This window comes from Phlebotomus papatasi, chromosome 3 (genome assembly GCF_024763615.1).
Source record: "Phlebotomus papatasi isolate M1 chromosome 3, Ppap_2.1, whole genome shotgun sequence".
NCBI lineage: Eukaryota > Metazoa > Arthropoda > Insecta > Diptera > Psychodidae > Phlebotomus > Phlebotomus papatasi.
Genome location: NC_077224.1, coordinates 36,320,390 through 36,339,999, shown reverse-complemented (window position 1 = coordinate 36,339,999; position 19,610 = coordinate 36,320,390). Strand labels below are relative to the sequence as shown.

General features: G+C 33.5%; 2 protein-coding genes across 5 annotated transcripts; both read right to left on the bottom strand.

Annotated features, from left to right (window-relative positions):
• Positions 1-413: 413 nt before the first annotated feature.
• LOC129805507 (clavesin-2-like) lies at positions 414-9,812 on the bottom strand. 4 transcript variants are annotated; one of them, XM_055853468.1, is made up of 6 exons: positions 9,112-9,812; positions 8,551-8,808; positions 4,333-4,523; positions 4,106-4,280; positions 1,280-1,584; positions 414-1,163 (listed from the first exon to the last, which is right to left on the bottom strand). In XM_055853468.1, exons 2-6 carry the CDS (start codon positions 8,666-8,668, stop codon positions 855-857), a joined length of 1,098 nt encoding a protein of 365 aa, XP_055709443.1. In that variant the 5' UTR covers positions 8,669-8,808; positions 9,112-9,812; the 3' UTR covers positions 414-854. The 4 variants fall into 4 exon arrangements, with proteins under 4 accessions (XP_055709443.1, XP_055709445.1, XP_055709442.1 ...); XM_055853470.1 differs by having other exon boundaries at positions 4,106-4,256; positions 9,112-9,811; XM_055853467.1 differs by having other exon boundaries at positions 8,551-9,812.
• LOC129805512 (alpha-tocopherol transfer protein-like) lies at positions 9,389-17,841 on the bottom strand. The gene is made up of 4 exons (XM_055853476.1): positions 16,017-17,841; positions 15,718-15,960; positions 15,484-15,607; positions 9,389-10,201 (listed from the first exon to the last, which is right to left on the bottom strand). The coding sequence occupies exons 1-4, from the start codon at positions 16,135-16,137 to the stop codon at positions 9,814-9,816; spliced, it is 876 nt and encodes a 291-aa protein (XP_055709451.1). The 5' UTR covers positions 16,138-17,841; the 3' UTR covers positions 9,389-9,813.
• Positions 17,842-19,610: the final 1,769 nt, after the last annotated feature.

Below are 19,610 nucleotides of genomic sequence, written 5' to 3'. Positions count from 1 at the left end.
ATATATCCCTTTGTCTTTGAAGAATCACAAAAATACATAATCATAGAAAATCTATGCTATGACATATTTTATCTTGTGTCTCGCTGGATACTCTGCAAAAACTCACACTGGTGCACTATAGTTTCCGACATGAGCCTGCAGCTATAAATATGTATGCAATTTGAGGGAGGAACAAGCAGTAAAAAAAACATACGTAACTGCGCTAAATGGAAAAATGAAACGAGCGGGAAAAAATTGAGATTGACGAAAAGCTCACGAGTACTTTTCACTGAAATGGTTTTCGAGCAAAATGCACATTAATTGATCAATTGAGCTTCTCCAATAGCCGCATAGAAAATTGATGAGAATCACTTGCACTAGGTTTAGAACTTCGTATCAGATGATTAATTGATGTAATGAAAAATGCCATAATATTGCTTATAGAAAATATATTATCTTTTTCATCTTGACATTAGAAGTTTTAGATAATATAGATAAAAAAAGAGTATCGTTTTGCACTTTGAGTTTGAGGTGTTAAGGTCGCTATATTGCACAATTAATTTGAATATCCACGCGCGATTTTCACTCCAGTATTGGTTTAAAGTGTTCTAGATGAAATTCTCAGCTTTACCAACTGTTCTTGCATTTTGCATTGATCAATTAACTCCCGCCACCTGGTTCTCTCCTCAAGCACTGAGTACTATTTTATTGTATTTGCAATTGTTTGGCGTCACGATCTGAGAGAAAAAATAGCACAATTGCGTGTGATTTCCCAGGTAAAAGCTCAAGTTATGAAAATTGGCAGGGCAATTTTGCAATTGACTTGGAATAGAACAAGTTCAATTCGAGCACAATGGTGCGGTTAATATATAAATTCACAACTTTTCAATAGCTGGATCATCTAAGAAATATGTGGCATCCTCAAACTCACTGTCTTCTGTCTCGTCATCAACATATTCACCGGATTCCTGATCCTCCTGGGAACACACTTCAATCTTCGTTACGGAATTCTCTTCAGGGATTTGGTAATTCTCTAAATTTGCAAAGTATTCTTCGCTATCGAGAATATTCTGGCGCCAAATGGAGTTGTCGAAGGATGGCTGGAGACCTCCATATTCAGCAGGAAGGATTTCTTGTGGAATAAATCGATAGAGTGACGCCAAGTCGCTGCCATGGAGGAAAATCTATCAACCGATAGAAAATACATAAACATCAGCTATTGCTTTTTCAGTTTATTTCGGATTTTATTTGAATATCCGGATTATCTTGTGGCACGTGATGGATCTAAATAAGGACTCACCCGTTTTCGGATTTTCTCTCGCAAGAAGGGCTTTAGTACAGCAAGGATGGCATCGAAGTAAAATGGTTCGTGGAGGATGTGGAATGCCTTGAAGCGCAACGGGAAGGCATCCTGGACAACTTCAACGGTGTTCCGGGCCAACTGCGGTGAGAGGAAGCGACTATGCCCGAGACTCACTCCAGTCATGTCCAGAAGCACTACCAGACCCGCGATTTGCGTCTCTGGATTTCTGACAACGCTCTCGAGGCTCAGAACATTGGTACGGAAGACGTTCTCAACAGAACACCGGTATGGATCACATTTTTCTGCAAAACAAATTTCAAATAAATTCTGCAAATTAATTAATGTTAATTTTGCAACAGTTCTAAGATGAATTAAAGAGAAATATTACATAGGGGAGGCCGGGGTAGAATTAGTCACCGAATGAAATTTTCCATTGCGTATAATTGTATGAGGCTGTTAAATATTTCAATGATAGTAAGGGAAGTATATATATTTAGAATAATATGTGATTTCCTCAATATTCCTTCGAAGGCAAACTATAAGATACCACTATCTAATACTATACGTGGCTAATTCTGCACCGATTTCCCCTAATGGATAAAACTGATTAAAATTCTCAACTTAAGTAAAAATGGGTCTCTTTCAGAGTATTTCAGAGTATCTCCAATCTTTCAGAAATATTCGAAGCCAGAGTATATGCAAAGCCTGAAAGCCTTCAATACTTTGTGAAATTAAAAGGATATTCAATGTGATTACCGTCGTTGCGGGTGACTTTGCACGTTTTTTCGCTGTTTTTCAACTTTACCCTCTAAAAGTGAATAGTTAAAGTGAAAGGAGGGGGGTGAATGGGTAAAATTATTTGTATTCAGTTATTAATGAATAGATTTTGTGCCACTAACATTAATTTTATAAAATTTTACCATGTTTAAAAAAATCAAGAAAAAAGGCTTGCACTTGGGATAAGGTGCGGGTGACTCTGCACTTTTTAATAAATACTAAGAAATCAACAGTTTCTGATAATAAACGACAATGAAGATGTTCAGTTCTAAGGGTAAGGTGCACGAGATCTACAAGATGACGTGGTCGCCATCTTGATTTGACGTTTCTTTCCGCCATTTTGAATAACTGTCAAACCCTAAAACTAGTCCGATTGGGTTGAAATTTTAGTATGTTGTAGTTGATGCCAAGGCCTTTTCAAAACGTATCTATGTTCCAGTCTACGTCAAGTATTTACCTAGATACAGAGGCTCAAAGTTTAAAATTTTGTAATACTCATATTTTGGCGGTCTTTATTTCTTAATTTTCAATATTTGAAACCTTAACGAAATGCCTCAGTAACCATTAAAAATGGTTGAGACTTTTATTTTATATATTTATTTACTCTAACATAATTAAAAAATAAATAAACGAAAAGTAAATTTAATTATTTTTTTATTTTTCATCTTTGCGAAAACAGTTTATAAGATTCTCAAATAATGCACTGTTATAAACAAAAACATTACTTTTCTTTTTGTTTGTTTGTTAGATCTCATCGCTTTACGATAGCGCTGTCTTTTTCGTGATAGTTTTGATAAAAGAAGCTCCCTATAGTTCTGTATTCATGAAAATGTCAAAATTTTGAACTTGGAGCCCCTATATCCAGACAAAAACTTGACCTAGGTCGGATTTTATATATGTTCTGAAAAGGCCTTGGCATCAGCTAGAACATACTAAAATTTCAGCTCAATCGGATGAGATTTTTGTTTTGACAGTTATTCAAAATGGCGGACAGAAACGTCAAATCAAGATGGCGACCATACCATCTTGTAGATCTCGGTCATTTTATCTTAAGTTTCCACAAAATTGGATAATTTTTAGCCAAATACTTCTATAATAAATCTTTAGAAAGACCATTATATGCAATTTTATAACATAAATCATGCGTTCGTAGGAAGATAATAGTGAAAAAAAGGTTTTTAGTAAAAATAATGAACAAAATCGAAGTGGATTATTCTAGCCAGATAAATTTAGAATAGATTTGGACAATTTACTACTCTGAAATCGATTTTGGAATTGCACCTTCAGATAACTTTTTCACGGAGCCGTTTTTTGACAAAATACCTATATTGGCATTTCATTGACTATTACTGAAACTACAAGAATCATTTTGGGGATCATTGTACCTTACTTGGTGCATAACATATCCCCATATACTTTGACAAGGTAGACCGGATCGGCGAAGACTATCAATAAGTGCTAGAATTTGTGAAAGTCTTACGGACAGCAGAGTGCAAAGTCACCCCCCGAGTGCAAAGTCACCCGCAACGACGGTACCTTGTAAGTAAGATTTCGATTCAAAATAGTTAACCAAACCAAATCACATCTTATAAATTTTCTTTTTACATTCCTGGTTCTAACTATATAGCCAACCTATTAACATTTTATTTTTGGTAACATAAATGAAAGAAATGCTTGAAATATTTTAAGATTAATAGAACATTATTACGTCTTTTAAATAATCTTCAAAAGATTTATGGTGTGAACACATGAAACAAATGAAACGCTTTAATTTTTATTGAAACACAAATCTTATAGGTAATAGTTATCGAGGTTTGAGTATATTTATATTGATGTATAATAAAATAATTTTATAAATAGATTTGTATCTTTTGTTACGATTTTTTGCTTTTCTGTAGGAAGCCTAATAGGTGCTATTTTGCTTAAGATATTTCATTTCCAGATAAGACTATCGTAATTAAATTCAATTACATGAAGTATATAAATTAACTTTTCTCAGTAGTTATTAGGTATTTTGTTAAAATCCATCCTCAAATATTATCTTACCCACACGGAAGATAAAAACTTGTCTACCACAGGGATCTCTCAAGGGTATCATATACTGCATTTGCATTTCAAGAATGTGACGAACTTCCGATGGAGGAGACACTCTGAACAATTCGGGTGATTGCTGCTTCATCCGGAAATACTTTAGAGTCTGCCAATAGAAAAGGGGATTAACCTGAGTAGACAATTTGATATGGGATAAAGCTGGGAAGTTGCTTTCATCTCACCATTCGATACGCCTTGTCGACATCAAACTTCTTGGCGCGCAAAAAACGCAGTAAGAACGCATCATCTCGCCATCCAAATGGCACATTCTCCCGATTTATTCTCAACAAGTGTCTGAATTGCTTTAGTGCAGTCCGTGAGATCTCACTAGACTCTCCTAGCTCTTTTTCCGCCTTTTCACGCCATTCCACGTCTGTTGAGAGATCATTGCATCTTAAATTTTAAGATTTACTCAAAGGGAGACAGAAACGCCAGAGAAGGTGTACGATAAATAATATTATGCTCAGCTTATGATAGTTATTGTTTATTTTTAAAAATATTTAAAAATAAACAATTCTGGAATTTAAGGATTGGTGGATGGAGGAAAAAGCCGCAACTTTTTTTTGAAAATAGATCAAGATTTCAAGTTTTGGACTATAAACAGTCTCCATGCATCTCCTTAAATATTCAACAAAAAATCCTTTGAGTAATCAGTAATAATCAGTATAAAAAGTATTTTTACCTATACTTATAATGGTAAAAAAGAAAACACAATACTAAGTTATTCTTTGTTCATTTGTTATTGGATTAAAAATTACCATACTGATGTATGTATAACTAACTCGTCCTCAAAGGGTTGCAGGAATTCGAGTGAATATGAAAATAAGTTTTGAGTTCACTTTCAACTGTTAGATCACTTAGAACCCGTACAATTGTTGGATCATTAATTTGATGAATACTGAACCGGTTCGTAACCGACAACCAGTTTTTATCCGCCGAAATTCAATTATATTACTCCTAAGATATTAGATTTGCGTAATCTTTTAAGTGATTTATAAATAGGTTCGAATCGGTTTATGAACTGGTAATACATCTGTTATGAACCGATATGAAATTTTTGTCCTAATATCAATTTTATTGATCTTAAAACTATTTTGTGGGATCTTTCGAGTGATTTATGAATTGGTTTAAATCGATTAAGAATCCGTAAACGATAAATGGTGCGAAAGTACTTTTGAGGTATAGCATCTGAGTCACGAGTTCGAGCATTTTGCAAAGCCTGTGATACATTTCCACTCCTCTTTATACGGTAGGGGAGTCTGGGGCAAAAAGTAACAAGTCGAAAATTTCAAAATTCAATATCTTCCAAGATAAATAAGTAAGCGGATTAAAACTTTTTCTATAGGGGAAACCGGGGCACCATCAAACACGGGGTACCACCAAACACTAATTTTTATTTCTAAACTACTTGGACTATCTCGACCATTTCTTCAGTGGACAAGCATCCCTATAGTGACTATAAATTCCTATAGGTCTTATCCTCTGAAGTCGAATATTCGATTAAAAAATCACAGTGTTTGGTGGTACCCCGTGTTTGGTGGTGCCTCAGTTTCCCCTAGATAGCTTCCATAGACCTTCTTCGATGTTGTATGTTTCTTAGAATTCAAACAAGGAATTTAGAAACTAAAAAAATATCGAAATTTTTAGCTCTATTTTTGAAATATTTTTCTTGCAGAATATATCAGTTAAATAGTAGGGGGAACTAGAGTAATACTAAACATGGGGTAATTGCAAACACTACGACTTTTTTTCAAATTAGATATTGGGCTTCAGAGGATGATACCTATTTGAATTCACAGATATTATAATGGCCTTTGTTCACTGAAGAGATGGTCGACATCAGTCATAGTAGAGGGAGGTGAGGTGAGGCTACATTCATATACGATTTTTTTAGCTCTAAAAAACAATTGTGTATCTAAATAAGATAATTATAAGGCTTAGAATCCTTTAGAAATTATGCGAAAAAGTTGTATAGGGTCGGAGGAACGTCTGTTCGACAGGAAACACCTATTGACACTTTTGTGAAAATGTTGAAAATTATTTCATGTATCCAGTAAAATATAAGAAATATAACGTTTTTTCTGTAATATACGTTTTACTATAAACAAAGATGTTCAAATTTCATATCCTAAATGGTACAGAGTTAGGGTGTCAATAGGTATTGACACGAGTTCTTAAAGTTTCAATAGACGTTCCTTTCACCCTATATCAATGTAGCCGCATCAAAATAGCCCTATCTTCCCCTAGTGTATATATGTTGCGGCCGCTAAACTTTCCGTTTACTTGTGGTATCCTTTAAGTAGAATTGAAGGTTAGCGGGAACTGATATAACCTTCACTCTTTTACTTCCAATGAGGTATTTGTCAATCTACCTTCGCCAGAATTTAAAAACCCAGACATGCTGGGCAACCCCCTTATCTTTGTCCTCTTGGGGTTTGAAGCGGTCAGCCGTATAAAAATCAATGTGTACTACTGCCCCAGTTTCCCCTAGTCTAGAAAATTTCATCAGCCGCGACGCGTACGTCGCGAAAGACTGTTTGAATATGCAGGGAAAAAGGAAAATGTAGCGCTACCACACCCACTTAAAGACCATTATTACTTAGAGACACCACCTACTTAAATGTTAGCTTTTCTAATTGCCCTAAGTTATAACCATCGGTCATCGTGAAAGGTTGTTGAAAGGGCTAACTAACATGTGAACGTTCATTTTTTCTAAAAAAAAACGTTTTTATTTAAAGCCCTTATTGTTTGTATAATGGTTCACAAAAACTTTTAAAAAACATGGTGAAAAGAGAAACCTTGTGTGGTCTCTTCATACCTTCTTTATAGTACGTGATGTTCCCTATCAAAACTACAGTCAAAATCCGGAAAGTCTAATATGTTGGAAATACTGCGTGAATGAGATTTTGGTGGAAAATTTCTTTAAAGTCATAAAAGCTTTTTAGGGGCGTGGCCTATTATTCCATAAACTGTGCAATGTGCATATAATTAGACTTTCAGATCGCAAAGGAGCAACTGGTCTCGTCTGAAATTCTTTTTATTCTCCTTAATTAAATATTAAAAAATTAAATAATTAAAATTCAGTTGGCCAGAGCTCCTGAAAAAAGATATGGCTAAAAGAAAACTAAACGAAAGTTACTCAATAGATCGAATACTAATTCTCCGGAAAATAAAACAAAAGTTACAGTAAAGTGAAGAATATTGCTATTGTTTTTTTCTTTATGATTACAATTAGAATTTTAATATTATTTAAAAACTCTTCTGTATTTATCCAATCCTATGACTTTCTTTTCCTGTTTAGAATATTGAAAAATACTGAAATATGCACATTTTAGGGTGCACTTTTTCAAAAAATCTTTAAAAAACATACTTTATTATCATCGTAGGTTCGTGACATGTTTACAAGGGTTGTAGAGGATGAAATTACGCATCATTTTATCTTTATGTGACTACCACCGGATAATTAGGACCGGATATATACATTTTTGAACTTTGGAAAACAGCAAAAAACTTAAAATGCATATTTAAAAAAATCTAGACGTGACCCGGACAAACGGATTTCAAATTTGATATCCTTCTTAAATGGTTCTGTAACAAGTCTTGGCACTCTCGTCAAAGATACCCACAACGTTTCGCACAGTGTAATTAATTATTTCATGAAAATATACCTCGGGAATATTCTATAGCAATATTATCACATCTATATTAAGGTTAGCATTCAGAATACAGGGAATAGGGGAGACCAGGGCAGAATTAGCCAGGAAATGAAATTTCGCCCTGTAAATAAATTATGGAAAACATGTTTGAATCCGATTTATAAATATCTCAATGAATAGGGATTGAGTTAATCACTCTGAACAAATAGTAAATATTCTTTCTAAAGAAAATTGCAATAGGGAGAAGGGGGCTCCTTTGAAAGTGGGGCACCTTTGAAATTGTTTTTTTTTCTCCTATGTTTAAGTGGAACTGAGCCATATCATAATGTAATATAGCTTCTCAATATGTTTGTGCAGCTAAATTATATCACGATAAGGCACAATTTTATTTAAAAATATGTGAAAAATCCCAATTTCAAAGGTGCCCCACTTCTCCCTACCTCACTGTCTAATACTATCCCTGCATAATTCTGCACCGGTCTCCCCTGCAGCATAATTTCGTACTTCATAATTTCCCTTCTCAGTACCTATTTCATGAACTGTAATCTGGTTCTGTGAGTAAGTTTTTACAGCATAAAGAAATATTAAAAATAGTTTTATGTGTCAGAATATAAAAATTTTATATTAATGATTTTTCCCACGGGTTTTCAATTTCCGCTGGGAATTTTGATTTTCTATGTACACCACCTTCTGCGTATATTTCGCCCTTGAGGAAAGATGAAAGAGAAATTACGATGCTCTTACCTAAATTATTATTTTCTGGGCAATCGCTCAAGATACTTGTTTGAAGGAGTGTATCAGAAAACATCTGATCAGAGGCACTGTTGAATTTCTTGGACGTGGAGGATGGAATTGACACCATTTTCAACACAATAAATCCTTCTTTACTCCATTATAAGTGTAAACTATCACGATTTATTGTACTTTCTCTCACAGAAAACAGCACACAGAATGTGATTATTTATTTGACTGTCTAAAAACTCCTTCTCACTTTTATAGTGTCTATTTATATCAAAAAAAAAATTGTGAATTTGCTTCACCTTCAATTCTATTGACTCTGCGCCTCGAATTTCACTTCAATCGAATGGTTCATGAGGGAAATTGTAGGTTGGGCAGATGGAAAAAAAATTGGCGCTGATTTCTCAATCAATTGCCATCAGGAAAATATTTTACACACATTTTCATGGATGGTTTTTTTTGGGAGAGACTAAGAATGAGAATGGGATGTTAAAATCAGGAAAATTTATAGGTGGAATTTTGAGAAAGACTGGCCACTTGCCAAATTGTCTGACTCTGCAATCATACTTGTGAGATTTTTCCTATTTAGTGACATGTTTTAAATATAAATGTTGATATACAAGTTGTGATCATAGATGCTTTTTGCAAAACAGAAAAGCCCTTGGTCGCGTGCAGCAGCTGAAGAAAATAAAAACGGGTACCAAAGACGATTTTTCCCCCAACGGAAAAAATCAAGCAAAAAATATCGAATATTTTCAAGGCAAATGTTCTTATAACGTTTGTTTCACCAATTTTCACAGAACACGAATAGGGTGATATTTTTCCGCGAAAAAAAAATCACTGATTCTTTTTCACATTTTATTTTTCTCGACTAAATTAAAATACTGACTTCACTGAATAATACTCATGCCAAATTCACTAAGAGGTTCTTGTACTGATTTTTTTGTGGGTGTCAAGAACGAACAACTGAAGAAAACACACAAATGGGATGGGAAAATTGAGGAAAACCGCGGGCTAACACCCGAGAGAGCTGCAGTGGCGTTGGTGTCTGAAGTAGCACTAAGATTGGGAGAGAGATGGTAGAAGGTAACTTTTCATGTTGCCGGCTATCGATTGAGGAGGGAATCCTCGTGAAAAGTGGGAAAATTTCTTCTCTCACTCTCTCGGCTCTTTGAACATGTGAAAATATCGTCATAGCGCAAGCGTATGGCAAAACACCAGACATCCATACGACCCCCATAGAGGATGAGAAGATTTAACGATAAATTGCTATCGAGTCACGTCCAAGAGCTGATGATCCCAATTTTCCGGCTCGGGATCCACGAAGCCATGCGTCATGTATTCCAACAAAAAATCCTCACGGTCATAGAGAAGTCGCCTGAGATTCTCATAATCCAACTCAGTCGTACCTCCATATTCTGAGGGTAGTTTCTCAGGTTCGATAAATTTGTGCAACGATGGCCAATTGTCGTAGTGAAAGAACACACGCTCACGTGTCTCTGATGACATGAACTGAAAGATCACGGGCATGATCACCTTCATGAGCCCAGATGAGTTTACCACGTGATAGTAAATGGCCAGAGGAGCAACATCGGCTTTTCTTGTCATGACACCCGAGTGCTTCGGTGTAAGCCACTTGAGGAGACTAAGCGGCAATCTGCAAAAGATATAGGAATCATAATTTTATTTATTTATAAACATTTCAATTTATTGTTAATACCGTTAATACCGATCGGGATTTGGCCAAAAATGTAATACTCAATTTATCGCAGGGAAAGCTGTTAGGCTTCGCACACATTTTGGCTTCGAACACTTCATATTTCTCCTATTTCCCCCATATTGCTTTAATGAATCTGTGAATCTGAATATGTGACTTAAAACTATGTATAATATATATTGCCAGGTAGATCATATTCATTAAAAAATATGGGAAATATATAAAATGTTCGAAGTCAGAGTGTGTGCGAAGCTTGATAGCCCTTCCCTACTAGAAATACTGAAAATTAAAATGTTCATGCTTTGGAATTAGCTCCTTATAAATTAATAGACGAATATTGTAAAAAGAAAACAAATATTATATGTTAAAAGTGCCGGGGAGGACGCTATCAACCATAAGATCTGACGGTCAATGAATTTAAGTTCTTTTCATTTAACAATTACAAATACCATTTAATTATAAAGTGTAACGATTTCAAAAAAGAATTTGTCACCCAGAATGCAAATCAGGAGAGAGAATAAAGGAAAATATTATCAAAATCGATTTCTGTTATACTTTTCATGCTTAACTTTCTGGCAAGAGAGAAAAGTGCAACAAAATGTATTTCTGCTTTAATGGCTCTGGCACACCTTTTAGATCGAGAAAATTTGATGTAATCGAAATTCACATTCCTTTCTTTCTCAAACATTTTGTATATATCTATCCCAGTCTTTCGGACTCTTCTTCTTCGTCTTCTTCTTCTTATGAACTTCACATAAAATTAAATTTAGTTCAATCGAACTTTGAGTGCGAGAGAATGAAACATCTAAATACAAATTATTTGAGAAAGAAAAGGATGTGAATTTCAATCACAAAAAATTTTTCCGATCTAAAAGGTGTGCCCGAGCCATAACAGACTATTTTTGCCTGAATTTAAGAACTAAAATTCTTTACTCAGCAGCAATTCGGAAATTAATTTCACAGATATAAATTATCCTCGATTAATTATAATTCGATCACTGTATGATAATGTGATAGATGTTAAAGGGTTAACCCTTTAACGACGAGACACTTTTTACGGACCGAAAATCAACTATAAAAATTTAATCGACAAACAAAATCAATGAAACGTGTTACATCTACCTTTGGAACATCCAACTAAATCGGATTCGATGCATTTTTTACCTCTACGAGCGATAGGGACAAAAATAACCCAAAAATTTAAATCAATTTTCTGACAATACCAATGAATAATAATTTTTAGTCTAATGAAAAATATTATGTATGAGTATTGTAGTTTCTTTTCCAAAACGGTTTTGCTCAAAAAATATTGGAAGTATGAAAAATAATTAAAAACATTTTTCAATATTAGATTTTAAAAATTCGTCATTTTTAAGCTTAAATATTTGTTATATAGCAAATAACAGGAGACTTGCAAAAAATATCCTAGATTCCTTCAACCTTCTACTTTGCAATTACGTACAAACGTAAGAAAAAAATAACTTGGGGTAGTCAGGAAAAATTATTTTCTTCATGGGACACCGGTGTTCCAATCGTCTTTAAAAGGTTAAGAGAAGTTATTGTGTCCCTTGTGTAGTTATATATTATATAAACTTTTATAAAAAAAATATTTTGATACTTTTTTATATTATTGAAAACTAAAATATCTTTCAACTAATCAATTTTCTTTAATAATAATAATAATCGTGTGGCACACCGTTCCATAGAGAAACTAAGTATTCCGCAACGTGATTGCGACATCCATTATCATTTTTCTTATACGGGAATAGAATTCAGTCCCGTGCCCTGTGAAATACAGTGATTCTCATTGGTTTTTAAATACCTTTTACGTTAGTAAATTTCTGGTGATCTAAAGGGAGGTTTGAACTCGGAACATTTGCATCATAGAACAGATAGAGCAAGTACTTTGCCACTTGTCTCAATGTATGTCTTTCTTTTTATCAGTAGACAAAAATTTAGCCGTACTCACTATGGCGCTGTTATCTTGTAATATCGTTATCTCGTTATCTCGTTATGTTCTCGTAATGTATTTTATAAATTAAAAATTATAACAAGATAACAGATTACGGAGATTACGAGATAACAACGCCATAGTGAGTACGGCTTTTGAAACTTTTCAGTTTTAATGAAAGACATCAATTTCACTAAATTAAAAATAAATAAAATAATAATGGTGGTACAAAAAAGTAAGAGAGGACCTTTCCGCAAGGATAGTTCGGGACATCCATTATTATTTTTCGTATACAGGGATGGGGTTGTCAGTCCCTTATTGACCCGTAGAATAAAGTGCAGTGAAGATGGATGCAATTCAAACACCTTTAACACCAGAAGAATTCCTGGTGACCTAAAGAGGATTCGAACCCGGGACACTTGTATCATAGAGCGAGCGCTCTACTATAAATAATAAAGTTAAGACATTAATAAACATTAATATACTAAATAAGATGTATGAAATAATGATTGTTTCATATGGCCTCTACACACTAGAGAAATTTATGTCCATATTGAAGAGTTTTCCCTACACAGGCGTAGGGAATTTACTGCAAAATTGATATAAATTTATCTAGTGTGTAGAGGCCATTCAAAGACCAATGCAGTCAAAGGAACATAAATTTACAAACTCACATGATATTCGATAAGCTATTATTAAATAAAGCATTAAAATTTAAATTTTACTAGTCTAATAATTTAAAAATTGTCTAAATAGATTTAAGAAAACAAAACTATTTATTACTAATCTTTTAGGGCTTTGTTAATATCGTCTTTGGATTTGATGTGAGAACTATTTTTAATTTAATTTTATTTTATTATTTTATTATTTTTAATTTTATTAGAAGTAAAAAAAAACATCAATATTTTTTTTCCTATTTGCTGAGCTAGGCTTTATTGCTCAAAACGCTAAATAAATTTATTTCACAAAAATATTCTGTGTTTAAAGTTTAAAGAGTTGATGTAAGATTCCAAATCTGCAACAATATTATTATATTATATAAATTTTGTTTTCAAAATAAAGGAGTCTAAAGCGATCAATTTAACGATTTAACTATATCTGTGCATTTTAATTTTAATTTTTACCATAAATTAATAACATATAACTGTAATTGCACATTTGCATTCTGTACCTCGGACTGTAAGAAATTTAATCAAGTGTATCACGGAAAATTGTTTTTTTGTAAATAAAATCTGAGTTAGTGCAATGCATTCTTCTAAAATTAAATGGTAAAAAATAGTTATCATTTTTAAAAATTCATTTAATTTGAAGCAACAATACCGTAATAACCTGACGATCCGAGAACACTGCCGATCGCTGGTGCTCTTCCCTTATTTAGTTATATTAAACATTGAGAATGATTTTTAATTTTAAATCGGAATTTGGTAATTTTTCAAGTTTTAAACACAGTTGAATATATTGATGATTTTCTTAATCGGTAGTATCTTCTTGTTCATCTTCTAATAAGGGCACGATCTAAAATGACTTGCAGGTAGAGAATTATTTAGGATGTCAGATACTCTTAAATCTCTGTATATAAATCTCTTGTCAAAAATAAAAGAAAATTCACATTATTCGATGGCATGAACGTTCGAAGGGAGATTACTTTTCCCTTTATAGGCACGAAAACAAAGAAGCGCCGAGCAGTTTGATTTGAATACGATCGGACAAACATCGAAAACTTTAAAACGCATTTTGTGCAGTTCACATTATTACGATTTTGTGGAATTGGCGGGAAAGACAACAAAAAATCTAACAACTTAATTAAAATATGACTAAAGGCTTTTTTCAGAACTAAATTCTATTATTACTGCTCGATCTCCCTTCCCCTCCAAAACCATATTTTTTGGGATTCCTCAAAAACGCGTCGTGCGATTTTTTTCATTTTTTGATATGTTTTAGAGATTACCCAGGCGGACATTTCGTCCTTAGACGAAAATACCGTTGAATCATTCCTGATAACGGTTTTTCAAGGTCAAAGATAAAACAGACACTAGAGAGCGCATTTATTAAGCGAATGGGGTCATGTTTGGTCTCGCTGGAAAGGTCTTGAAATTTCCTATAAAATTGAACCGATTCCAATCGGTTTTGAATCAGTAATGAACCAGTTCATAACCGATAAATAATTTTTATACGAAATTCAATTAAATTACTCCTGAGGTGTATCTGGGAAATATTTTGAGTGATTTATAAGTCGGTTCAAATCGGTTGTGAACCGGTAATGAACTGGTTATTTACCGATAAGTAATTTCTGTTCGAATATAATTTTTATTACTCTTTAAACTATTTTGTGGAATCTATTGAGTGATTTAGGAATCGATTTAAATCGGTTGAGTACCGGTAAACGGTAAATGATGCCAAAGTACTTTTGAGGTATAGCATCTAAGTCACGAGTTCGAGCATTTCGCAAAGCCTGGGCCGCTTTGACACCCCTTAATTTAACTAAAAGAATTGTTGTAAACCTAGTTTTTTTCAACATGTAAACCTAAAAATGTATATATTTATTATATTTTGTGACAAAAATACATTTTTATATCCTGATAATAAACCCTAAAGAAAGTTCTAATTCCATATATATTTTTTTAATTTAACTATGAAATACACCTGCAGATAATAATTCCGAGTTGCACATTTCCTGACTAATCAGGAACTGCTGTGAGACTGCAATAACGGGGTACTCCAGTAAACTACTAATTAGTTCACAAATTTTCTATATTGCTTAGGCCCTCAAAATGAAGCTTGGTCATTTCCTTCGCCTCAAAAAAGCATCTAATTTTTTGGCCTAGTAAAACAGGCTCCTCCCTTAAGGGGAGTATTTAATATAGGATTGAAAAAGTTATTATTTTCGACAGTTGTAGTTTGAGTGCCTTTTAATATAATAAAATATTTCATGAGCTCAAAATTTTATATGTGTTATATACATATTATGGATTCCCTATGTCAATTATATCTTGTCCCACGAATTTAAATTCACAATAGAAATAATTTCGTTCAATGTGAAATTCATAAAATATGGTCTTCTTATAGTTTAATATTAAATTTTGTTCGTCCGCTTTAATTCCGATAAATCAACAAAAACTAGTGCTGCATGGCATGGTAATTACAGACAATGCGATGGTGTTGTGAAATTGATATAGAAGTGAATAATTTTTGCGTTTGCAATCAAAAGGTGAGGCACATGAAAATAGACAATTATGTAGGTAACTAACACGTTTTATATGAATTAATTTACCCTTTCACATCCATAATAACTGACACGCCGTTTTTCTGTGTTTCAGGTTCATCCAGAACACATTCAAACCACAAGTCATCCAAGTGGGAGACCTCGTAGATGCTCCTCGCCATCAAGTATCGTGCTGAGTGGAGAGAAATCGTGAAAAACAAAATAAGAAAAAATTATTTATTAGAAAAAAGAGCTACCTTCAGCTGATCATCGCTATTTGCACTGGAAATTAGTAAGACTCACCTATACGACATATGTAAATTCTACGTCCATTGCGATCTCTCTGGTCCAGCATTACCAAGCAGTTGCTCTTGATGAAGGCCTCGTAGTCTGAGAGGGGCCCGAAGGGAGTATATTTTGAATTTTCCTTACGGAATTTGTAGAATGTCAGCATTTTATCGAAGGCCTTGTCCACATTCCATCCACTCCAGTTGAGAAATCGTGCCAGGAAATTGTTATCCAGGCGAATCAGGAGCAATGGGTAAGCTGAAAGAAACTTCTGGGTAATAAATTTGAATGGGAAGGTGTTTCAATTCACTCACTTTTCACCAATCTTCTGAGATGATCGATACATTCCAGCTCGAACCGGGAAAAATGTACATCGAAGTACATACCGTAGACATCAGCCCTACCCTTCATCGGTCGTAGCCGATTTTCCTGCATTTCCTTGAAGATATTTCCCTGTCACTGGCACTGACTCTATAGAAACTCTGCGATCACTATGAGATATTCTTGCACACTGTCATACTCACTGGTGTATGCCAAACGATCACCTGCGATCGCAACACGGAACAGGTGAGTGAATAGCAGAAAAAAATCCAAGTTTTACTCTCAACCGCGAACTGAAGACCAGAGTGAGATAGCAATGAGTCAGTGAGAATGAGAGTGAAATCATTCAGGTAAGATTCTCATTGATGGAATTAATACTCAATTGGATGCAGTCAATTTCTCTACCTGTTCTCTAGCATTAAATCCGAAGGACTTGTTTCAATTATCAGTTTCAACTAGAAAGAATCCGAGGTAATAGATATCTGGAGAAAAATTACATTCATTTTTTTTATTCACTAAATCCCCACACATTCTCTCTATTTTTTCTCTTTTTTAATTATTTTTTCTGACATTTTACCTGGTACGAGAAATTGTTAATTCGTGCTGTGTTTACAGTGGCGGTAAAGATGCTTAGATATTGTACAAGGCGTACGTTAAACGTGCTTGTTTGATTAAGGCTCATTTGAATAAATTTACTTCGACTTTTGCGAGATTTTTATGCCGTTTCATTATTTAATGATCCATGAGATGCTCCTCCCACTCCTCAAGTGCGATATGTCAATTTATGCTAATTTTCCGTGATACGAGAAATTAAAACAATTCACAAACCAGCAAATATCACTCCAATTTCTCAATTTGCTATCATATGCAAATTTTACTGCTGTGCGGTAGAATTTTTACGCGACTTTTTTCTGTCAATCGATTGGGAATATGGAATATGAATATGTTTTGCACAAAATACTGTAATAAATATTTTATTTCTTGGATGACTGAGAATTTTTTTTATTTTATTGTAAATCGATTTATTGATTCGCAGACGTTTTTTTTTAGCCTTTCAGTGAAGACAATAAATTTGGTTTATTTAAAAATTATTATTAGGATGTTTAAAATAAAAAAAATGAATATCGTAAAACTTAGTTTTTGACGAATAAACTCTTTTGGTCAGTAAATTAGTAGTTTTATTAAATCAAACCGACAAAGAAAGACGAATTATAAATTTTTAATTTCCCTTTGCTAAGAAATCAAACACTGTTTTAACTGACTATTTTTTTTCAAAATACTGCCCAATCTTCTATGTCCGGTATACTATTTATTATTGTTATGTATAAATATTGCTTCTGAGTTTACGCTTCTTGAAAACATAAGGCAAGAAATTATATAGGGGAACTGTGCCAAATTTCGAACAGGTTGCAAATAAGCACCAATGTTCTGAGTTGAAGCGTCATAATTTTAATATAATACAAATTGTTTTTATTTTTTTTTATTATTTTATTATCGTTTTTGTATTTTCTAAAATAATTAATTTAAAAAAAAATGGAATTTTAGGAAATATAATATAATAAGATTCCAACATTTCAAGCTGTCCGAAATTTAACAAAAGTTGCGTCCATTGCCGTCTTAGTAATGATGACTGACCTCCAGAGTAACCCAGTAAAGAAGCTCTTTCATAGGTTGTATATGAGGTCGTAGCTGCATCATTAATATAGGGGAGAGCCTGCATGTTTGAAAAGCGGTTTCAAACGGTCTTTGATCATTGAAAAAAATGTGACAAAAACATTAATCAATTTATTTTATTAAAGTCTATCCTGGTGAGTATACTAGGCGCTATACAGTAGAACCCCGCTATAGGCCATCGCTCTATATCTACACTGAGAGAAATCCGAAAAAGTTAAAATAACATTCCGGAAATGTTAATTTTACCCTGCATTATTGATCCAAAATCGGTGTAAATATCATCACCCTTTTTAGTTGTATTATGGTTTAAAGTTACCCTTTTTCATATTAATTTTACACTTAAAAAGGTGTAAAATTAACATTAAAAAATGTTAATATATTTTCACATCTAAAAAGTATTAAAGTCGCACCCTCTTTTTTTCTCAGTGTATAGTCCACAATTTATCGACCGTTGATTTCAAAACACTGATTTTAAGTTAGGTTATGTTTTTTAGTACGCGACATGCAATGTTGTCATAATTATTTTAATATTTTTGGCAAACTTAATTGAGTAGTTGTGATAAATGTAATCCATAATGAAGAGAGCGATGACAAGTACCACAATCGCAAAAAAAAGTGGAAGTCGTCGAGCAATTTCAATACTAAAAGTCGTTGATAATTTTAAAAAATGATATGGACCGTCCGACCCAAGTGTCAAATCTGGAACCAAATATGGCCTATAGCGAGGCTCTACTGTACAAAGCTTTAAGATAATTCTCTGAGTTTAGGAAATAATGCCTTAAAGTCAAAACATAAAAAATGTCACAAACATGCCGGTCCACTCCTAAATTGTTGTTTTCACAAGAGGTATTCAAATGAAAATCCTTGTCAATTACCCGAGGAACATTCTATGGAACTCGAGAAATCCAAAAAGTGATTCGTGTAGCCAGAAATCCTTTTCAGCAAAATTGGTAATTAATCTTCTTCCATTTTCGTCTATTTTTTTTATATCCCAATCCCCACCCATCCCTTTCTATAACCAGGTCTCATGCCCTAGGCCTATCATGACCGAAAACCTACACGTATAAACTGTTACTAACCCAGAGTCACTTATATAAAAATAATTAAATAAATAACATAAATTTGTAACCTACACACATTTAAGCACTCCTAGTAATACTGCCAGGCTTCTCCATTTTCGTCTACCTACGCTTTTATTTACGTTATTCGATTTTCGGATTTTATACGTTTTGGAATCTATGTCTGATTTTTCAATAACAAAATAATTATGTATAAATTTAGAAAATTTTTAAATGACTATAAGGGAAGAGCACCAGCGATCGGCAGTGTTCCTCGAATCGTCTGGTTATTACCATATTATTGCACCAAATTCAAATAAATTTTTAATAATTATTACATGATTTTTACCTACCATTCGACTGTCACAAGAATGCAATTCATTACTTCGGATTTAATTTACAAAATTAATTTTCTGGGAGACACGTGATTACATTCGTGACAGTCCGAGGTACAGAGTACATCGTTGGAATTACATATATATTTTTTTATTAATTAGCATAGGGTAAAGTGATATAATTTGAAGTTAGTGTTACAAGTTGGACAATTCGGCGGTACAAGTTGGACATGGACTTTTTCTTGATAAATACAGTACAAAATTTGTTTTAAAGCACAAAGAACCAAATTATAAAACTAAAGCATTAAAAATATACAAATAAAAATGAAGTACTAAATTTATCAAGACAAAAAGCCCTGTCCAAATTGTACAACTTTGCCCTACACAAAAAATACCAAATAGTATTTTGAGATTTGTATTTTCAACTAAATATCGAGCATGTCTCTTAACATTCCGATCCGGGGTGCTTTTCCCTCACCGAGAAAAATGTGGATGGTTAAATTTACCATCCTCCATACAA

What these genes read in the sequence shown, in the direction of transcription:
- LOC129805507 (XM_055853467.1), bottom strand. Translation starts at nt 8,668, where the DNA reads ATGGTGTCAATTCCATCCTCCACGTCCAAGAAATTCAACAGTGCCTCT. An exon ending in CCCAGAAAATAATAATTTAG is followed by an intron (nt 4,524 to 8,550) that starts GTAAGAGCATCG and finishes ATCTCTCAACAG; the next exon opens with ACGTGGAATGGCGTGAAAAG. An exon ending in GAGAGAAAATCCGAAAACGG is followed by an intron (nt 1,164 to 1,279) that starts GTGAGTCCTTAT and finishes ATCGGTTGATAG; the next exon opens with ATTTTCCTCCATGGCAGCGA.
- LOC129805512 (XM_055853476.1), bottom strand. Translation starts at nt 16,137, where the DNA reads ATGCAGGAAAATCGGCTACGACCGATGAAGGGTAGGGCTGATGTCTAC. An exon ending in TCTCAGAAGATTGGTGAAAA is followed by an intron (nt 15,961 to 16,016) that starts GTGAGTGAATTG and finishes AGTTTCTTTCAG; the next exon opens with CTTACCCATTGCTCCTGATT. An exon ending in GTTATTATGGATGTGAAAGG is followed by an intron (nt 10,202 to 15,483) that starts GTAAATTAATTC and finishes TATCTTTTGCAG; the next exon opens with ATTGCCGCTTAGTCTCCTCA.